At 37.2% G+C, this 19,770-nt stretch overlaps 1 protein-coding gene across 5 annotated transcripts in view; it reads left to right on the plus strand.

Annotated features, from left to right (window-relative positions):
- Positions 1 to 19,770, plus strand: part of LOC149146751 (uncharacterized) — a 374,303-nt gene that overhangs the window by 160,761 nt on the left and 193,772 nt on the right. For all 5 annotated transcript variants that reach the window (XM_089446312.1, XM_089446315.1, XM_089446314.1 and 2 more), the window contains one exon: positions 30 to 174. In XM_089446312.1, coding sequence (XP_089302438.1) covers positions 30 to 174 — 145 coding nt within the window. The remainder of the gene's footprint in view (positions 1 to 29; positions 175 to 19,770) is intronic.

Raw genomic sequence — 19,770 nt, forward strand, 5'->3', positions numbered from 1 at the left:
TTAAACTGCTGCATTTTTTGTTTGTTCAGGCTATGCAACAGTTTGGAACGGACTTTGGAATGATTCAGCACCTTTTTCCTGGTAGAACACGCCGTCAAGTGAAAGCAAAATTTAAAATAGAGGAAAGGAAACATCCTTTGCAACTTGCTAATGCATTAATTCATAGGCCACAAGGTGGGTGTTTATTGTCATTGACAAATGATTGTGTATATGATTGGTATAATGATTTTTCTGACCCTTTTCCCTTTTCTTAATAGTAATAATTAAATCTGAGACTTTATACATTCGAAGTAAAGAATGACATGGAATTCATACATATCTTTCTGATTGTTACATTCACATTTATGCTTTGGCTATGGAATTATAATGTATCGACTATCATCTATTAAATTTTATTAAGTGGATATATAACCTGATAAATTGGCTTGTTAACCCGTTGTCTTTTTCAATGAAACCTAGCAATAAGAAAACCGAGTCTCTTTTATGCAACACTGGGTTGCAATAAGGGCAGTGATAGGAAGTCTATTTCAAGTTTGTCAAATAATTTACCGAATTGCTAGCTGATATGCTTCCATATAAATTGCAGTTTTAAAAGCTGACAGCAACCATTCTTTAATGGTTGTGGTATAGGTTAAAAATTAAAAGTAGTGCTATCTTGAGCTGTGGTATAGCATGATAGTGAAAATTAGTAGCAAGAAATACTTTCCCTGTATCTACATTTATAACTGATTTTTCAAATTTTGTAAATTTTCCTGCTAGGACATCACGAAAGAAGCAACAATATAACCATAAACTGCAGCAGCAATATAACCATAAACTTTATTTAGTCCCAACCCACATGTTTTGTCATACTGATATAAATTTCAGAATGCATCTATTGAAAACATAAAGTGTGCTTCTACTCTTTTTCAGCTTCCTAACAATCGATAATTAATGCAAAAATTTATGCATGCATTCAACGCATAAGAGACACATGTATTTGGTCAAACTAACCCCGGAAAAACTCCACAGCCTCTTGGGGAAAACCAGTCTTCAAAGGAGGATTTTATTGCTTGAGAAATTATAAATATGTACATAAAAACACAATACCTATCTCCCTTTGTTTGTGGCATTAAATGCTCATGTTCTGGAAATTTGTGCCCACTGACAAATCAACTTTTACAGAAATTTGTGCCCAAAATTTTTAGCATTAAATTCTCTGCCCAACTTAATTTTTGTGCCCAGAATCTGCCTCAATTTTTGTGCTGAAATGTTGACTGTATTGCCTCAAAATTCGTTTTAGAATGTAGTAGAACACCTCCGTGAAAATCGTGCTGCCTGTCGCTGCTGTCCTAAAAATCGTGCCTCGAATTTTGTGCTTGCAATGTTGTTTTCTCCCTCAAATTTTGCGCCTGTTGTCCTCAAAATTTGTGCTGAGTTTAGTTGTTGTTCCCTCGATTTTTGTGCTGTCTATTTCTCCTAGAATTTTGTGCTGCTGTTTGTAGTATGTATAGTCTGCTTGGAATTTGAGCCCCCTTCTCTTAGCTGCAAATTATCCTCCTTGAAGTTTTCTCTTTAGCCTCTCTTCTCCTCATGCTCGCTCTCTCAAGTATGAAGTGACGAATAAGTTTCCCTTTCCCTTTTTTGTTTCCTTGAAAAAGATTGAATCCCTAAACCTAGGATCCAATGGTTGAGATTTCATCCTCAAATCTCAAAATGTGTGGTTGAGATCATTTTTCACAAATGACCCCCCTCATACATTGGCCCCATTGCTTAAAAGTCTCATAGTACTTTTTTCAAGTTGTGTACTTTTTAAATTTATCTCATAAAGTGATTTTTCACCTCACTTTAATATTAGAAAAGTACACGATGTACTTTTAGCATAAAGTCACTTTCTAAAGTACAAGTGATTTTAATATTAGAACTACATGGTACAACACTTCTAAGTACCTTTTCCATCCATGACATTAATATAACTCATAAATGTCATTGAGACAAAAGTCTTTAATGTGCTTACTAGGCTAAAACGGATAAAACCCTAGTAACGCCTCTCCTTTGTACTATTTTCAACACTTACGCCAATATTATCCCTTGAACAATTCTGGAAACTAATTGGTTGATAATAGAGCTTGGTGGGATGTCATGTTTGATGGTAAGTAGATACTAACCTCATATTCAATCTATGTATGAGGCTTGAGCACTAACCATTATACATGGGAAAGGGCACTAGCACCTATCATGGGCCAAAGTTGTAGCACAAACTATCCTAGTATGAGGGCACTCATTTTGTGAAAATTTCATGCGTTAGGGGACTAATGTCCATACAATCTCAATCAAACAAGTAGATTTTTGAATTTAATTAATGTTGAAATTAAATTCCAGAGCATCACATCAATCACACAATAGCTAGAAATTAAATGTTGACAACATACAAATTAATTTCACACAAACAAGTAATTACTCCTAGAAATAAACCTTTTATTCGTTTGAAAAACTTACAAGGACACCTCCATAGACTGTCCCAAAAACAACACTGCACAAATACTAAAAACACCTTGAACTAAATGAAGCCACTTGTTCGGATGTACGACTTATTTGTATGAACTATATGGACACATGTACGTACTGTCTAGATGACTACATGGAATTGCTATATGAAATTGTGTGCTATTGGAAGTGTCACTTTCATGGCTGCTTGCTCGCTCGCTCTCCCTTCAAATTCCAATTGCTCAAGTGTGTTTAAAGCCTCTACATTGCCCTGTATCTATACTTTTAGCAGAGGATCTATTTTGAAGAGAACTCCTTGTCTAAATCATGCAAGAGATACAATTTTAGACTCAAACTACTAAATATAAGACTTTCACTTAGAGAATTGAGTACTTAGTTAAGTAGTATTAAATCAAGATTCGGTCTCCTTGTCAGGTGACTGAGTAGTTGGCACAATGGCATGTCATGCCCTCCTTATGGTTTTAAATCCCACGGGGGGAGACATTTGGCCCAATGTGATAAGGCTCAAGGAGTAGGCGCCCCCACCCTCATGGAGTCTTGGCTCTTTTTGAGTCATAAATTCTTAATACATTTGGCTTGTGGGCTATTGGATATACTCCTGGTGTTATAGCGACAGCTGCTACATTTGATTTTGGGCCTCACCTAGACGACTCCAATGAGTTACCAATTCACCATGGTAAAAGGAAAAAAATATTGAATCAGGATCTACATATTATCATTACTTATCTAAAATTTGGTTGTGTATATAGTTTTTAATTTTTAATAAATCGAGTGTGTTACAACCTTGAGGTTGGGTTTAACTATAGGAAACCCTAGGAAAGTAGATGTTTGGGTTTAAACCCTAAGAAAAATCCTAGGAAACCCTAGGAAAATAGATGTTTGGGTTTAAACCCTAAGAAAAATCCTAGGAAACCATAAAGAAAGAGATGATGTAAAAGCCCCAATTTCACAGTTGTAAAGAAGCCTCAAGTGATGCCACAAGCCAAAAATCTTTAAATCAACTTGCTAATTTGAGTAAGTGAGATTCACACCTTGTCTGATTCTATGTTGGGATCATAAGAGAGCACAAGAATTCAATGGAACCAAGAACTAGGACAACTCAAATTTGACTATAAAGAGAAACATAAACCAACACTAGGGCAATGCAACACTTGAGATAAATCAACGAAGAGGAGCACAACCTTATAGAGAGAGAGCCCATGAACAAATGTGCTAGGGAAAGAAATAAACCTATGCACAAGAGAGAGTGCTACACTTGATAGGTTTCCTTAGGCAAAACACTTTATTAAGAATAAATGAGAATTACATGATGATCAATTACAAATGGGAGTTGTGTATTTAATAATTTATACACAACTTTAGAGTAGGGTTCTTTCCCTAGGAGGGGCTATGGGCCTGCTACCACACAATCTAGCAGGCTCTTAAGGAAGCACAACCTATGGGTCAAAGAGCTAGATTAAGTGATAATAATGGGACAATGGCCCACTATCACCTCAACCAATGCCTCTTTCTCCTTAAAAACTTTCACCAATGGGAGGAGTCCGTGTAGATAGATAATCACCTGTGATTGATACTCTAGGGTTAATGGTGCTAGGTGATGAGGTGGGATCTCTCAAGGGAAGCTCTCTGTGATAGTATAACACTTCAAAAAGGCTTTCACTTTCTTTAAGAGAACTAAAAGGAACTTGTATGAGACCTAGGGCACTCTTGAGATCAAGACAAGGAAAAGAAATGGCTTCTTATGATTTATTCCAATGAATACTAAGCCCCTACAATCCTAAAAGAAGTCCCCAAGTCAAAGAAATACTGTTGGAAATACTGGGGGGGTGAATCAATATTTCTTTTTTTGTTGTTCTTGTTGTTACCAAAAGCACACACACACACACACACACACACACACACACACACATATATATATGTGGAACACAGAAATAGATAGCTGGAATTAATGCTTTTATTAACACAAAATAGTGCAATGAAATAAATACAATCTATATACATATATATAATTGGTTGCAATTAGTTTCCAAGCTCCAACTTGGACTTCAGTGAGGCTCCAACCTACAAAGTACCAACTCTGTCTTGCAATAGTTCTGCACTTAGGAGCAACAACTCTCAAGGATTTCAATCCTGTTCAGTTCTGAGGCTCCAACCTCTTGGGCTCCAAACTCAAACTTGATATAAACTATTTTGCTGCAGTTCTCTGCTCCCAAGCCTGCTGAGCTTCTGCTTTTCTCTTGTTCTCTTGCTTCTCTAGCCTCTCCTGCCTCTTGCCTGTTCTTCGACTTCCTCTCTCACTGATTATACATGCATCAATCTCCATCTCTCCTTGTTTTCCTTTTTTATGTATTTCAGATGCCTCTGACTCTTCGTTTCTGCTTTCCACCGCCTCTTTGGCTTCCTCCTCGGTCGCTGTCGTTTCCTCTGACTCGCTTGATCTTTCGGCTTCCCTCCTTGGTTGCTGTGGCTTCCTCTGCGCTGGCTTTCCATTCAGCTTCCTGGCTTTTCGGTCACTGTGTGTTAAAACTGTAACACAGGTCCGTTTTTTTCAATGATAATAGGCATCCACCAAGACTGTTTCGTTTAACGGACATGCCACGTCCTATCGCAATTGCAATCGGCTTGATTCTAGCCTTCTGAGCTATTGTTCAGGCCTCCTGAACCATCGGGAGCATCCCTTAGTGTATTTCTGCCTCCAAACACCGCGCAAGCCAAATATTCAATTACACAGGAAATAGGAGCAAAACAGGCAAAAAAGACTAAAGGGCGGACTTCAAAAAATATTACACCTGCATCTATACTATATCGGGTCCGCAGTGAAGTCGCAATCGGCACTTGTAAGAGGACAGGGCTTTGTGTATCATTGTGATGGGCAGATGCGATACATTATTAACCCATAGCACAATGTTGTAGTGGGTCCGCGTGTATATGTATCGCAATCGGGGGTTGCCCTTGGCGGAGGGCTGATGTGATATCGCTAATCGCTATCGACGATTGCAATGGGCCACTTAACACGTTGTAACTCCGCTCCCGAAGTGCCGATGCGATATATGTCGGCAGTCGCAAATCGCAAGGTCTAGGTCTAGACCTTAACGCAAACCACTCACTTATAGTGATGCGATATTATGTGCCGGACCCGATACAACTCAACACTCCCATGTATAAAGTTTCAAGTTCGCTTTCCGAATCCGCTAAGTGTTTAGCGTGATTTCTCTATGTAAAAGGCATTTGGCGATAAACAAGTAAATACATAGGGGTGATGCTATATGGGTTCTACGGGCCCGATATCGTTAACACTTCCGCCTCCGATAATGTATTTCATATATGTATGGTTTTTGCCACCGATAGTGTATATGGCCTATAATATATATGTTTATGCCGTCGATAGTGTATATATATACGTTTATGCCGCCGATAGTGTAAATGCATATCTATATATATATATATATATATATATATATATATATATATATATATATGAGTTCTGCTCCCGATAGTGTATTCTGCCTGCATATACACTATAATCCTCCCGATAGCTCCCGATAGTGTATTCTGTGGCATATATGGCCCTCGATCGCTGTTTAAATGCATGCATATATATGTCTGTGCTCCGATATGCTCTTCGCTGGCTCTGTTTGCTTCCTCCAATGGCTCTGTCTGCTCTTTGCTCTGTTTTCTCCTCTGGTGGCTCTGTTTGCTCCTCGAATATTGCCATATTGGCATCAATGACAATCCGTGTCCAACAATCTCTCCCTTTGTCATTGATGGCAATATTCTTCTGCTCTTCCCCTTTGACATCAATGGCAAATGAATGCATACGAACTCCCCCTGTCAAATTGCTCCCCCCTGTCCTGCTACATCTTTATGAATGAACTTGAGTGATGATAAAGAGATAACCCTCGTCTTTTGATGCAAATGTTCAAATGCCTCTTTAGGAAGAGGTTTTGTGAAAATATCAGCTATCTGCTCCTTAGTACTGATATATTCCAAGACGATGTTTTTGCAGCTACTTGTTCACAAAGGAAATGATACTTTGTAACTAATAAAATATATAAATAATATAAATATAATGTAAATGATAATAATCATAAATAATAATTAGTTCAGTAGTAATTAGGTTGAAGAGGCATGTCTAAATGAGACATGACTCTTCATGAAGAGACACTTGCTTGGTATATAAGCAAGCCTCTCATTCTCATTGTAAATCATTCTCATTCATTCATTCATATTCATATTTAAGATAATATTTATATCCTTAATGGATATCGTGATATTCCAAGTCTTTTGGAGTAATTAATTTTTAGAATGAACTTTGTTCGCTTCATTTGGTATCAAAGCAGTTCGGTCCTCTATGTTGCTTAACCGGTGCATAGAGCTCGTTCTCCTATCCAAGTCTTTGACTATCAAAATTCGTCAACCTTGTTGTCGTATAATTGAAGCATTTTGCTCAATATTTGGGAGTTTCTCCTTTTCTCTGTTTTTCTATGCCTTTGGCCATAAAAAAAAAATTAACCAATATATATATATATATATATATATATATAAGTAAATAAATTAAAAAAAAGAAGAAAAAAAAAAAGTAAAAGAAAAAAACAAAACGGATACAAAATCTCATACCAAGTATATTTAAAACTTTTTTCGTGGAGAAACCCATGGGTTTAAAAACAACCCATGGTATCTTAAAAAGTTAAAGGAAAAAAAAACAAAAAACAAAAGGAATACGTTTTACTTTTTACGTGGAGAACATTTCAACGGAGGTTTTAACAACAACCCATGGTATTTTAAAAGTTAAAGAAAAAACAAGGATACAAAAGCTCTTACGTGAAACGTAAATATTACTTTTTACAGGAGGTTTTAGAAACAACCCATGGTAATTATCCATGGTATTTTAAAAGTAAAAGATATTTTGATAACATTGGAGAAAAGAGGTGTGATCTAAATAATTTTAATCGTTCAAATCTAAAGATTGTGACCATACCAAAAGTCACATCTCATCCAAATTAGTCATGTCTCATCCAAATTCTCCGAGAAAAAAAAATTATTATAATTATAAAAAAGGATACTGTATAAACCTTATATAGCTACATATAAAAGGAATAGTGGGTCTCAAAAAAGTATATATAAATTTTATATAATTATAATCTTATAATATACCGTACCAAAAGTCACGTCTCATCCAAATTAGTCACGTCTCCAAATTCTTTGAGAAGAAAAATATTATTATAATTATAAAAAAGGATACTATATAAGCTTTATATAGTTACATATAAAAGGAAAAGTGGGTCTCAAAAAAGTATATATAAATTTTATATAATTATAATTTTATAATATATATAAATTAAAATTATATAATATATATAATTTATTTTTATATATATAAAAAATTATTATTATATAAATTTTTTTATTAAAAGAGTGAAAAGAAGAAGAAGAAGAAGAAGAGAATATTTGAAATATACACATATCTATATATATATATATTTATATTTTAGATTTTTATAAGAGAGAAGTGGAATATATTTTATAGATTAAGAGAATATATAAAATAATAATATTAAAAAAAAGAGTGATTTAAAAAGGTATTTAATATTTAAAGAGTAAAATGGAGACTAGTAATGAAAGGTTTTTTAAAACCTTTAGTAAAAGTGTTGATACATTATTTAAAATCAAAGGATCGCTTGCAGGAAGAAATATCATAATCACTATCAGTCCTGCTGAAAAAAGTAAAAGTAATTATGTTAGTCCTAAATGTGCTAACCAATTGGTGATTCCTGAATCAAATATAGTTGAAAAGAATACTCTTGGCGAATATGACAAACAATATGACATAAGCAATTTACACCTAAATATTGGAGATTATACTTTTACCTCAAAATTCACCGTGAAAACCTTACGTTTTTATGATAGTGACATTGTTTTGGGGTTACCTTGGATGGAAACTCTAGGTTCCTTTATTCTAAATACAAAGAAGAAGTTTTTAACATTTTCTTACAAGAAGAAGAAAATAACGCTCCAAGATTTTACACTAAAACCAAATTCAGTAACACCAGAAGATATCTCAGATATTTCAAAAGTAATGTCTCAAGAAGGTAAAAAAGTATTACAAAATATGCAAAACGAAATTAATAAAATCACTGTTGACAAAAATGAAGAAGTTTCTCGACTTAAAAACCATAGTGAAAAATTGCTGACGCAAATTAAGAAACTTAAGAAGGATAAGAAGTCATTAGAAAGCCAGGTACAACAACTTATCAAGAAGGAAGCATCAAATGTAGGAATTCAAGTTGATGACAAAACAACAAATATCGATTTAGTGAATGTCACAACTCAAGAAGAAGACAAGCAAGTTGAAGAAAACACGTGCTTGGATGTTGCAGTTCAAACAATGAACATCCCCATTGAATGTTTCATAACCAACTCAACAACATCTTCGCTAGAAGAAAATATAAAAATTGGCACATGCCTAGTAAGGAAAAATCAAACAAAAAAAGTTCCATATCGACATCCGAATCATGAGAACAGATGAATCAACCATGCCACATATTTGAACCAGTTAGAACCGAAACAACAAACTAATGTTCCAGAAAAGAGTAATGTAACCTCAACCCAGTGCTACGAGAACAAGTCGTTACAAAATTCCAGTGATCAGAATGCTATACAGAAGATTAATCTCGGATGGTCTGATCCCTTCTCAGTGCGACAATTTTGTTTGTCACTAAGAAGATCATATCAGCTTGTATCGACGAGGATGACTATTCCGAGACAGAAAGACTTTCAAAGCCGGAAAAGAGATCAAGCCTTTTTTCATCGACAAGCTTTGAGGACAAAGCTTTTTGAGGAAGGAGGCAATGTAACGAATAAAATATATAAATAATAAAAATTTAATGTAAATGATAATGATCATAAATAATAATTAGTTAAGTAGTAATTAGGTTGAAGAGGCATGTCTAAATGAGACATGACTCTTCATGAAGAGACACTTGCTTGGTATATAAGCAAGCATTTCATTCTCATTGTAAATCATTCTCATTCATTCATTCATATTCATATTTAATATAATATTTATATCCTTAATGGATATCGTGACATTCCAAGTCTTTTGGAGTAATTAATTTTTAGAAGGAACTTTGTTCGCTTCATACTTGATTGGTATGTGTTTGGTCCTTGAGTGCATCACTGGATTTTTGCTGAGACTGATAGCACTTGTGTTGTCACAATAGATGGTAATCGGTTGATCTGTACCTATGTTGACATCTTTTAGAGCTTCCTTCATCCATAGTATTTGAGTACAACAGTCTGTTGCAGCTATATACTTAGCTTCGGCTGTGGATAATGATATGGATGACTGTTTTTTGCTGAGCCAGGATACTAAACAGTCTCCTAGGAAGAATGCATTTCCACTAGTACTTTTTTGATCATCTACACTTCCAGCCCAATCAGCATCAGTGTATGCAGTTACAGTCAGTGTTGAGCTCTTAGGGTACCAAAGACCGAAATCAAGAGTTCCTTTCAGATATCTGAGAATTCTTTTTACAGCTAATAAATGGGATTGTTTGGGAGCAGATTGAAATCTTCCCACCATTCCTATTGCTTGCATTATGTCTGGTCTTGTAGCTGTTAAGTATAGAAGGGCTCCAATTATTGACCTGTAATGAGTTGCATCTACTGGAGGGGAGTCATCATCTTTGCTCAATTTGCAGTTTGTGGTCATAGGTGTGCTCATGGGTGCACAATCCTCCATTCCATATCTTTTGAGCATGTCTTTTAGATATTTGGCTTGAGATATACACAATCCTACTCTAGTTTGAGATACTTGAAGTCCAAGGAAGTGAGATAACTCTCCTATCATTGACATCTCGAACTCTTTTGACATGTTTTGAGAAAATTCATGGCTCATTTCATCATTATTGCTAGCAAAAATCAGATCATCGACATAAACAAGAGTAACTAGTAACTTACCTTCATCTGTCTTTATGTATAGATTACTTCCAGCCACTCCCTTTTTGAAGCCTTGTTGTTGTAGATAGTGATCCAATCTTGCATACCAAGCTCTAGGAGCTTGTTTCAACCCATATAAAGCCTTTTTCAACTTACAGACTAAGTCCTTTCCTTCTGTTAGATCAAACCCTTCTGGCTGCTCCATGTAGACTTCTTCCTTGAGTTCCCCATTTAGAAATGCTGATTTTACATCCATTTGATAGATTTTTAATCCTTTTGAGCAGGCAAATGCCAAGAAAATCCTAATAGCTTGCATACGAGCTACTGGTGCAAATGTCTCTTCAAAGTCAATTCCTTCAATTTGTGAATAGCCTTTGCAGACAAGCCTTGCCTTGTTTCTGATAACCTGTCCTTCTTCATTCATTTTATTTTTGAACACCCATTTGGTTCCTATTATGTTTTTTTCCTTTGGACGAGGTACCAGCTCCCATGTCTCATTCGTCTCAATTTGGGACATTTCTTCTTCCATGGCTTTTACCCAATGAGGCTCCTTGCTTGCGCAAATGTTTCTGGTTCTGTCATGGATAGAAGAGCAATAATGTTTCTCTTTGGTGTAATTATCGTCCTTCTTTGGGTTTGCATCCCTTCATCTCTATTGCAAATAATCTGCTCTTCTGGATGATATTTCTGGAGAAACTTCATCTTTGAAGGGGTACGAGGTGGCTCTTTTTCCTCTTCTTCTTCTGCTTGATCTATTTCTTCTTCTTTAGGTTCTTCTTCTTCAATGAGAAGATCATCTTCATGTTCTTCAATTTCTTTTTCTGGAAGGTCTTCATTAATCTTTACATCAATGCTTTCCACTATTTTCTTTAGTCAAATATTGTAGCACTTGTAGGCTTTGCTCCGTGTAGAGTATCCAAGGAATATCCCTTCATCAACCTGAGAATCAAACTTTCCTGGTGAGCCATCATTGATTTTTATGAAGCACTTGCTTCCAAAGATCTTGAAGTACTTTATTGAAGCAGGTCTTCCTTTCCATAATTCATAAGGAGTTTTTTCACAATTTGGTCTTAATTGAGTCCGATTCAGGGTATAGACAGCTGTCTCGACTGCTTCTCTCCAGAATTTTGGCTGCAAGTCTGCTACTAATAACATTGTTCTTGCCATTTCTTGAACTGTCCTGTTTCTTCTTTCAACTACCCCATTTTGCTGGGGTGTTCTGGCAGCAGAGAATTCCCTTTTAATTCCATGAATATTACAAAACTCATTAAACTCTTTTGATGTGAATTCTCCCCCTCTGTCTGTTCTGAGGCACTTAATTTTTGAGTCTTTTTCATTTTCTACAAGAGCTTTTAGATTCTTAAAACACTCAAAAGTTTCAGATTTATATTTTATAAAATATATCCACATCATTCTAGTATAGTCATCAACAAATAACACAAAGTACCTTTCTCCTTGGAGTGCCTGATTTCTAGTTGGTCCACACAAATCAGCATGGATGATCTCCAAGGGCTTTGATGTAGAGAGCTCCTTTGTCTTGTGGCTGGTTCTGGTTTGCTTTCCATGTTGACATGGACCACATACTCCTTGATTTGGTTTGAATAGCCTTGGGATGTCTCGTACAGCTCTAATCTTGCTGATATTGATCAGATTTTCGAAGCTTGTATGTCCAAGTCGCTTGTGCCACAACCAACTCTCATCTGTCTGACTCAGGTAGCATTTATTTTCTTGAATCTTGTTCAGAATGTAAATGTTGTCTGGTGTTCTAACCCCTTTTGCCACAAGTTCCCCTAAGGAAGAGTTCCTTATTTCACAGTCTTTGGTGCTAAAGACAACCTTATGTCCTTGATCACAGATTTGGCTGACACTCAGGAGGTTGTGTTTGAGCCTGTCTACTAGCAGAGCATCTTGAGCTTTTCCTTTTCCATTGATAAGAGTAACAGTTCCTTTTCCCGCAATTCTGCTAGATCCATTTCCAAAGGACACATTTCCTTCCTTTTTGCTTAATGAGACAAACTTCTTTTTGTCCTTTGTCATGTGTCTGGAGCACCCACTATCCACAAACCATTGATTTTCATTATTTTGTGCATATAGAGCGAGGCCGCATTTATCCATGTTTGGTTTCTCACCACTCGCTTTTCTTCCTTTGAGTGGGTAGTTTTGTTCAAAGTGTCCACTATTGTAGCATAATGAGAAAATTAGATCAAATTTGGTCAAGGGATCAAACGAGTTGAAGGTTTTGATTTGTTCCTGCCTTTTGGGGGCATATGAATTGATTATTCGGTCCTTTAGCTTTGGTGCTTCACTTCTACGAGCCATGCAATGTTTGGCTTGATGACCGAATTTTTTACAGTGAAAACAGTGTCCAAGAAAGATAGTTTTGTACCTATTATAGCATCCACGGTTTGAGACGATTTCCTTCCTTGGAATTATTCCTGCCTTATTCTTTGGATTTGAGATGGGCCTTTGGTAGAATACTGGTTTGTATTTGCTGTAGTATCCCTGATTCGACTCCACATTCTTCTTTGGAGTAATTCTCTCTTCATTCTTTGGATCTGGGATGTGCTTTTGATGACATACTTTTTCTTCTTTTGGATTGCTGGAAAGTGCATCGGCATAGCTTTTCGCACTATTCTTAGTGCTTGAAGATTCTCCTTTAAAACCTATTCCAGACTTGTCATGTTGAGGTTTTTGACTTTTCAGGATAGTCTCAAGTATTTGAGAGCTTTTCCAACCCTTTTTAACTTGCTCCAATTCCTTCCTCAGAGATACTATTTCAGCTTCACGTTCTTCGCAAGTTTCTTCTTTTTCTTTTAGCTTTGTTTCCAAGAGATCTTCTCTTCTTCTTGTTTCCTCGTTTTCTACCTTGAGAGAAATGATTTTATTCTGGAGTTTCTCATTTTCTTCAATGGCACTTATTAACAGTTCATCTACGTTTCCTTCTAGCCCTGAGTCATCATCATTTGTGAAAGCCATGAATAATGTTTCTTGGCTTTCATCATGGTCACTTTCCTCATCTGATTTCTTTTTGATGACTACAAACTCATCCTCATCAGACTCATCTTGCTTAGAGAAGAAGTTCTTCTTATTGAATCCTTTCTTTTTGTGTGCCATTCTTTTAGAATTTCCTTCATCATCACTATCATGTTTATGAGGACATTTTGCAGCATAATGACCTATTTTTCCACATTTGAAACAGATAAGAGGGTACTTACCTTTTAGCTTAGATCCTCTCTTCAACTTTCGTACAAATTGAGCCAATTCAGATTCCACATTGGAGTCATCACTACAGTGATTCCTTTCTTTCCCCTTCTTTGATTTTGAAGCCTTGAATGCTGCATCTTTGGAGCTTGGGCCACCTTTCCTCATCTCATAGGCAGTGAGGATTCCATGGAGTTCATCCATCTTGAGAGTATCTAGATCCTTTGCTTCTTCTATGGCGCTTATTTTGGAGTCAAATCTATCTGGAAGAGATCTTAATACCTTTTGAACAATGGTACTTTCTTCAATTTTTTCGTCCAATCCTTTAAGGGAGTTGACCACTTCAGCTACTCGGAGGAGGTATGCTGCAATATCTTCTTCATCTTCCATCCTCAGACTTTCAAATTGTCTTCTGTGAGTTTGAAGCTTTGCCTTCTTGACTTTTGAGTCTCCATCGTATAAGCCAACTAGCTTATCCCACATTTCTTTGGCAGAGTTACAATTCATTACTTTTGTAAACTTCGAATCAGTGATTCCACTAGTGATGGAGTTCAAGGCTTTTGCATTTGCAATGTAGGCTTTCCTCTCGTCTTGATCTATTAGAAGAGTGGCAGGCATTTGGTACTCATTTTGAACAAAATGCCAGACTTCAAGTCGGTCATTCTCTTTTTCCAGAAACCAAAGTTAGTGCCATTGAACAGAGGAGGTCTTCATGATGCTTCGTGATTTCTCATCATGGCTGTGGATCCTTCTTCAAGCTGTTAGGCTCGTATGAAGAAGCCTGCTCTGATACCAATTGTTGGAAATACTGAGAGGGGAGGGGTGAATCAGTATTTCTTTTTTTTGTTTTTCTTCTTGTTACCAAAAACACACACACATACATACATACATACATACATACATACATATATATATATATATATATATATAGATATAATGCTTTTATTAACACAAAACAGTGCAATGAAATAAATACAATATATATATAACTGGTTGCAATTAGTTGCCAAGCTCCAACTTGGACTTTAGTGAGGCTCCAACCTCCAGAGCACCAACTCTGTCTTGCAATAGTTCTGCACTTAGGAGCACCAACTCTCAAGGATTTCAATCCTGTTTAGTTCTGAGGCTCCAACCTCTTGGGCTCCAACCCAAACTTGATATAAACTGTTTTGCTGCAGTTCTCTGCTCCCAAGCCTGCTGAGGTTCTGCTTTTCTCCTTTTCTCTTGCTTCTCTGGCCTCTCCTGCCTCTTTCTTGTTCTTTGACTTCCTCTCTCACTGATTATACATGCATCAATCTCCATCTCTCATTGTTTTTCTATTTTTATGTATTTCAGATGCCTTTGACTCTTCGTTTCCGCTTTCCACCGCCTCTTTGGCTTCCTCCTCGGTCGCTATCGTTTCTTCTGACTCGCTTGATCTTTCGGCTTCCCTCCTTGGTCGCTGGATACGGAGGACGGAGATGAGACGGAGGACGGAGATGGAGACGGGTCCACCACTCCCACTGGATCCACTCGATGACGGATCCACTTCTAGTTCAGGAGGCGGAGGTTTTCTTCCTTGGCATGGTGGTAGTTAGTTATATATGAGCATGTAGTAGTTTAGGTTCAGTATGGCGTAATGACATATATAATGATAGTGATTTCCTAGCTAGAGAGAGAGAGAAAGACCTGTGGCTTCCTCTGAGCTGGCTTTCCATTCAGCTTCTTGGCTTTTCGATCACTGTGTGTTAAAACTGTAACACAGGCTTGTTTTTTTCAATGATAACAGGGATCCATCGAGACTGTTTTGTTTAACGGACATGCCACGTCCTATCGCAATCGCAATCAGCTTGATTCTAGCCTTCTGAGCTATCGTTCAGGCCTCCTGAACCATCCGGAGCATCCCTTAGTGTATTTTTGCCTCCAAATGCCGCGCAAGCCAAATATTCAATTACACAGGAAATAGGAGCAAAACAGGCAAAAAAGACTAAAGTGCGGACTTCAAAAAATAGTACACCCATGTCTATACTGTATCGGTACGCAGTGAAGTCGCATTCGGCACTTGTAGGAGGACAAGGCTTTGTGTATCATTGCGATGGGTGGATGCGATACATTATTAACCCATAGCACAATGTTGCAGCGGGTCCGCGTGTATATGTATCGCAATTGGGGGTTGCCCTTGGCGGAGGGCCGATGCGATATCGCTAATCGCTATCGGCGATTGCAATGGGCCGCTTAACACGTTGTAACTCTGCTCCTGAAGTGCCGATGCGATATATGTCGACAGTCACAAATCGCAAGGTCCAGGTCTAGACCTTAACGCAGACCACTCACTTATAGCGATGCGATATTATGTGCCAGACCCGATACAACTCAACACTCCCGTGTATAAAGTTTCAAGTCTGCTTTCCAAATCCGCTAAGTGTTTAGCGTGATTTCTCTGTGTAAAAGGCATTTGGCGATAAACAAGTAAATACACAGGGGTGATGCTATATGGGTTCTACGGGCCCGATAGCGTTAACACTTCCGCCTCCGATAGTGTATTTCATATATGTATGGTTTTTGTTGCCGATAGTGTATATGGCATATATATATATATATATATCTATATATATATCTGTTTATGCCGCCGATAGTGTATATGGCATATATATATAGATATGAGTTCTGCTCCCGATAGTGTATTCTGCCTGCATATACACTATAATCAGCTCCTGATAGTGAATTCTGTGGCATATATGGCCCCTGATCGCTGTTTAAATGCATGCATATATATGTCTGAGCTCCGATATGCTCTTCGCTGGCTCTGTTTGCTTCCTCCAATGGCTCTGTTTGCTCTTGTGGCTCTGTTTGCTCCTCGAATATTGCCATATTGACATCAATGACAATCTGTGTCCAAGAAATACGAGTTATGGTTTTCCTTTTAGGGCACACCTAGGGCAAGACTTTTGATGGATGAAAACTCAAGGGATGCTAACCAAACTTGGAGGTCTTGTAGACAAGACCTTAAGCTTGATTATGTGCTCCAGGAATCCAGGAATTCATGCTCTAATGCAATTCGATCTATGCCCTAGCCTAATCGTGTAAGAAGAGAGGATTGGAATTTGAAAAGAAGAAATTATGGAGAAGGAAAGGTTCGATCACCAAATGATTTGGGCCAATGCCTTATACCTTGAGCTATGGAGTCCTAGATGCTCTAGATTTGCAAAATCATCCTTAAGGAGGCCAAGAGTTGATACCCTAACTACCAACACTCAACAATTACCCACTAAAATTTATGGAGTTTTATGGAAGAAAAACAATGCTCCATCCACTAGGAACATTCATCACATGTCATGCTACGAGTAACATATGCAATTTCCAACCAAATAGCTTTCAAAATCAATATTCAACAATTAGGGCACACTATAACATTAATCTAATTTCAACAATTCCATACATTAGACATTGTATCAAAAGCAAAACTTCAATAAAAGGCACTTACAAGATGATAATGTGATATATCCATCTACAAATCAAGAGATTGCTCTGAAGTAGATCGAATTGTAGCTCCAAAAATAAAAACGCATCCAAGACATCCAATAGCTAATCCAAAGAAAAAGTGCAAATTTGCCAAGAAGGCCGAAATTCCCAAGTGTGATGATGATCCAATACAAATGAAGTTATGTTCTATTTATAGGAGTCCTACTAGGTCAAATTATTAGGCTAAGGCCCCTCACATTATAAAAATCTACAAAACACATGCCTTGGTCATAAGCCAATCAAGTAGCTTTTACAAATTATGAAATAACCATCCAAATGCTATTCGAATTGATGACATCACGTTGATGTAGGGCCGTTGGAGGGCCACATTAAGTCCTTTTGGTGCCAAAATGTGTGAGAGGGCTCCAAAAATCATGAACAGGGGCTGACCCTTTAGTCTCCGTGGAAGTCATCATGTGGGACCCCAAAGTGAGTTGGGGGCACATAAATTGGTCTCATGGGTCTCATGATAATAACATAGTCTGTAATGTTCCAATACTGAGGGCTTTGACGATGGTGCTTGCCCTCTCATGTCTCAAGGGGTGAGACAAACCTCCTATGGGCCTTGGATTAGCTACCAAACCATGTGATCATTGCCAAGCCGGCTGGGACACACTAGTCTAAGTGCATCATCACGTGTATATAGTCCGACAATGAACAAACTACTTGAAGGTGCTCCCATGGCATGAATTGATACTTTGCACATGATGGGAGTCCCATGACTCTCAACGCTGCCCCTCTATTTGTTAATATGATCTTTTGTTCCATTCTTGTAGCCTGTTGATATTTTCTGCTCGCTGTTCTTCCATCTTCCTCAAAGTCTTTGGTTGTTGCTCTTCCAGTTTTCTTCAAGACTCTGCATTCCTTTCCCAGAAAATGACTTCCGGTGGTTCCGTTTTTAATTATCATCTAGCTTGGTAGGATTTATGTGCTGATACCACTGTAGTGAGCTAGATTAATTTTTTTGCCCTCAAATCTCTTAAGGTATTAAGGCTTCAATAAAAATTTTTAATTGCAACAGAAAAATTCAAATAGTCAAAGTATTCTTTAGTGAACTTTAATAATAGTCATAATAGAAGATATCCAATTGACTTCAAACACGAACTACGCTAGAACTACGTTTTTTGTGCCCTCAACAGTCTTGTCTACTTTAGGGAAATATACTCGCTTGACTTCAGTCTTAGGAGGAGATTTTGGCCAGACTTCCTTCCTCACAAAACTTCAAGAATAATTAGAGGACCTTGTTGCTTCTTCAATGATATGATTGTGCCCAAGAAAAGGATCAAGATCACATAGAACTTCACCGCACTTCTAGAAAGCTTTCTTGTGCCAGAACAAGAGCCAATCAAGAATTTTCGCCGCCTTTCAGATGATTGACCTGTGCCAGGACAAAATTTTAGGAAAACCTCGCTCTCCTAGATGACGTTTATTGTGCCAAGATCAATAACCAAAAACCCTAACTAAATTTGCTGTCTTCCAATAGTTTTCCTATGCCCAGAACAAAGATCAATCCGACAAAGAATTTTACTCCTCCTTTAGAAAATAGTCTTGTGCCAAAATAGAGAGAAAAAGTGAATGGTGTCAACTAGGGTGGACTCGTTCATCACTGGAATTGACAAGAGGAAAAGGGGTTTTAAAACCCTTAGAGCTAATGCTCAAGAAACAAATGAAATTGATCCACGCTTGATGCCCAAAATGAATTCATCCCTCTTTTATATATAGATTTCCTAGAGGGGTTTCTTCTTCTTAAATGATTGAGTAAGCTTTACTCCAAGCCCCAATATTGGGTTTCTTCGCCCAACTGTTGCAAAACTCGCCCAGACATTGCATATTTTGGCGTTTTCCCCTTTATGGAGGACTATAACCTACGAGGATTGATATACCAAGTTTACTTGGAAGCAGGAGCGACATTTTCAGAAGCCCCTTGTTTGGGAGCGATTATATATATATATATATATATATATATATTTTGATACATATATGTCGACAAAAGCATGTAGAATGATGAATTAGATATAAAAAGAATAAAACACATAGATTGAACCATATAACAAAAATCATCTAGAAGTTATAATCTTCATCAACCACATCTACACGTTACTAACCTACAACATGTTGAGTCTCATGATTCATCAATCTTAAAGTTTCAAGCTTTCAAAATTCAATATATAACATTTATCATAATTGATCACCAAATTTGTACTTGTAAGCTAAGTGTAACCATTACAACAAAGAATATCTAACATGAAATGAAACAACTTTCAACTTTCTCGAAGCATCATATTCATAACTCATTACCAATGAGTTATAATTGCCAACTTGAATCTTCAAACTTAAATTGTCATATATTGATAATTGTTTACAAAAAATATCATAATAAATATGAAAGAGTCAACAATTATTAAAACTACTAGAAACTAGAAAATACAAGTAAATCTATTATCTACAGCTTCCTCTTGCCACAAGAAATGTCTAATTTCTGAGTAGGTCGTGGTGGTCTTCTAGGAGTCTCCTCCCGCACAGTCGCATGACTAGAACCAAAAGGCACATGCCCTCCACGTGAGGATGTAGATGGAGGCAACGACAACAAAGGAACAATACTTGGAACTCGAGCACTGGCACTGCTACTGGATGGTGGGGGTG

This window comes from Pinus tabuliformis, chromosome X (assembly GCF_031772625.1).
Source record: "Pinus tabuliformis cultivar Carrire ecotype Pingquan chromosome X, CPIR1, whole genome shotgun sequence".
Classification (NCBI taxonomy): domain Eukaryota; kingdom Viridiplantae; phylum Streptophyta; class Pinopsida; order Pinales; family Pinaceae; genus Pinus; species Pinus tabuliformis.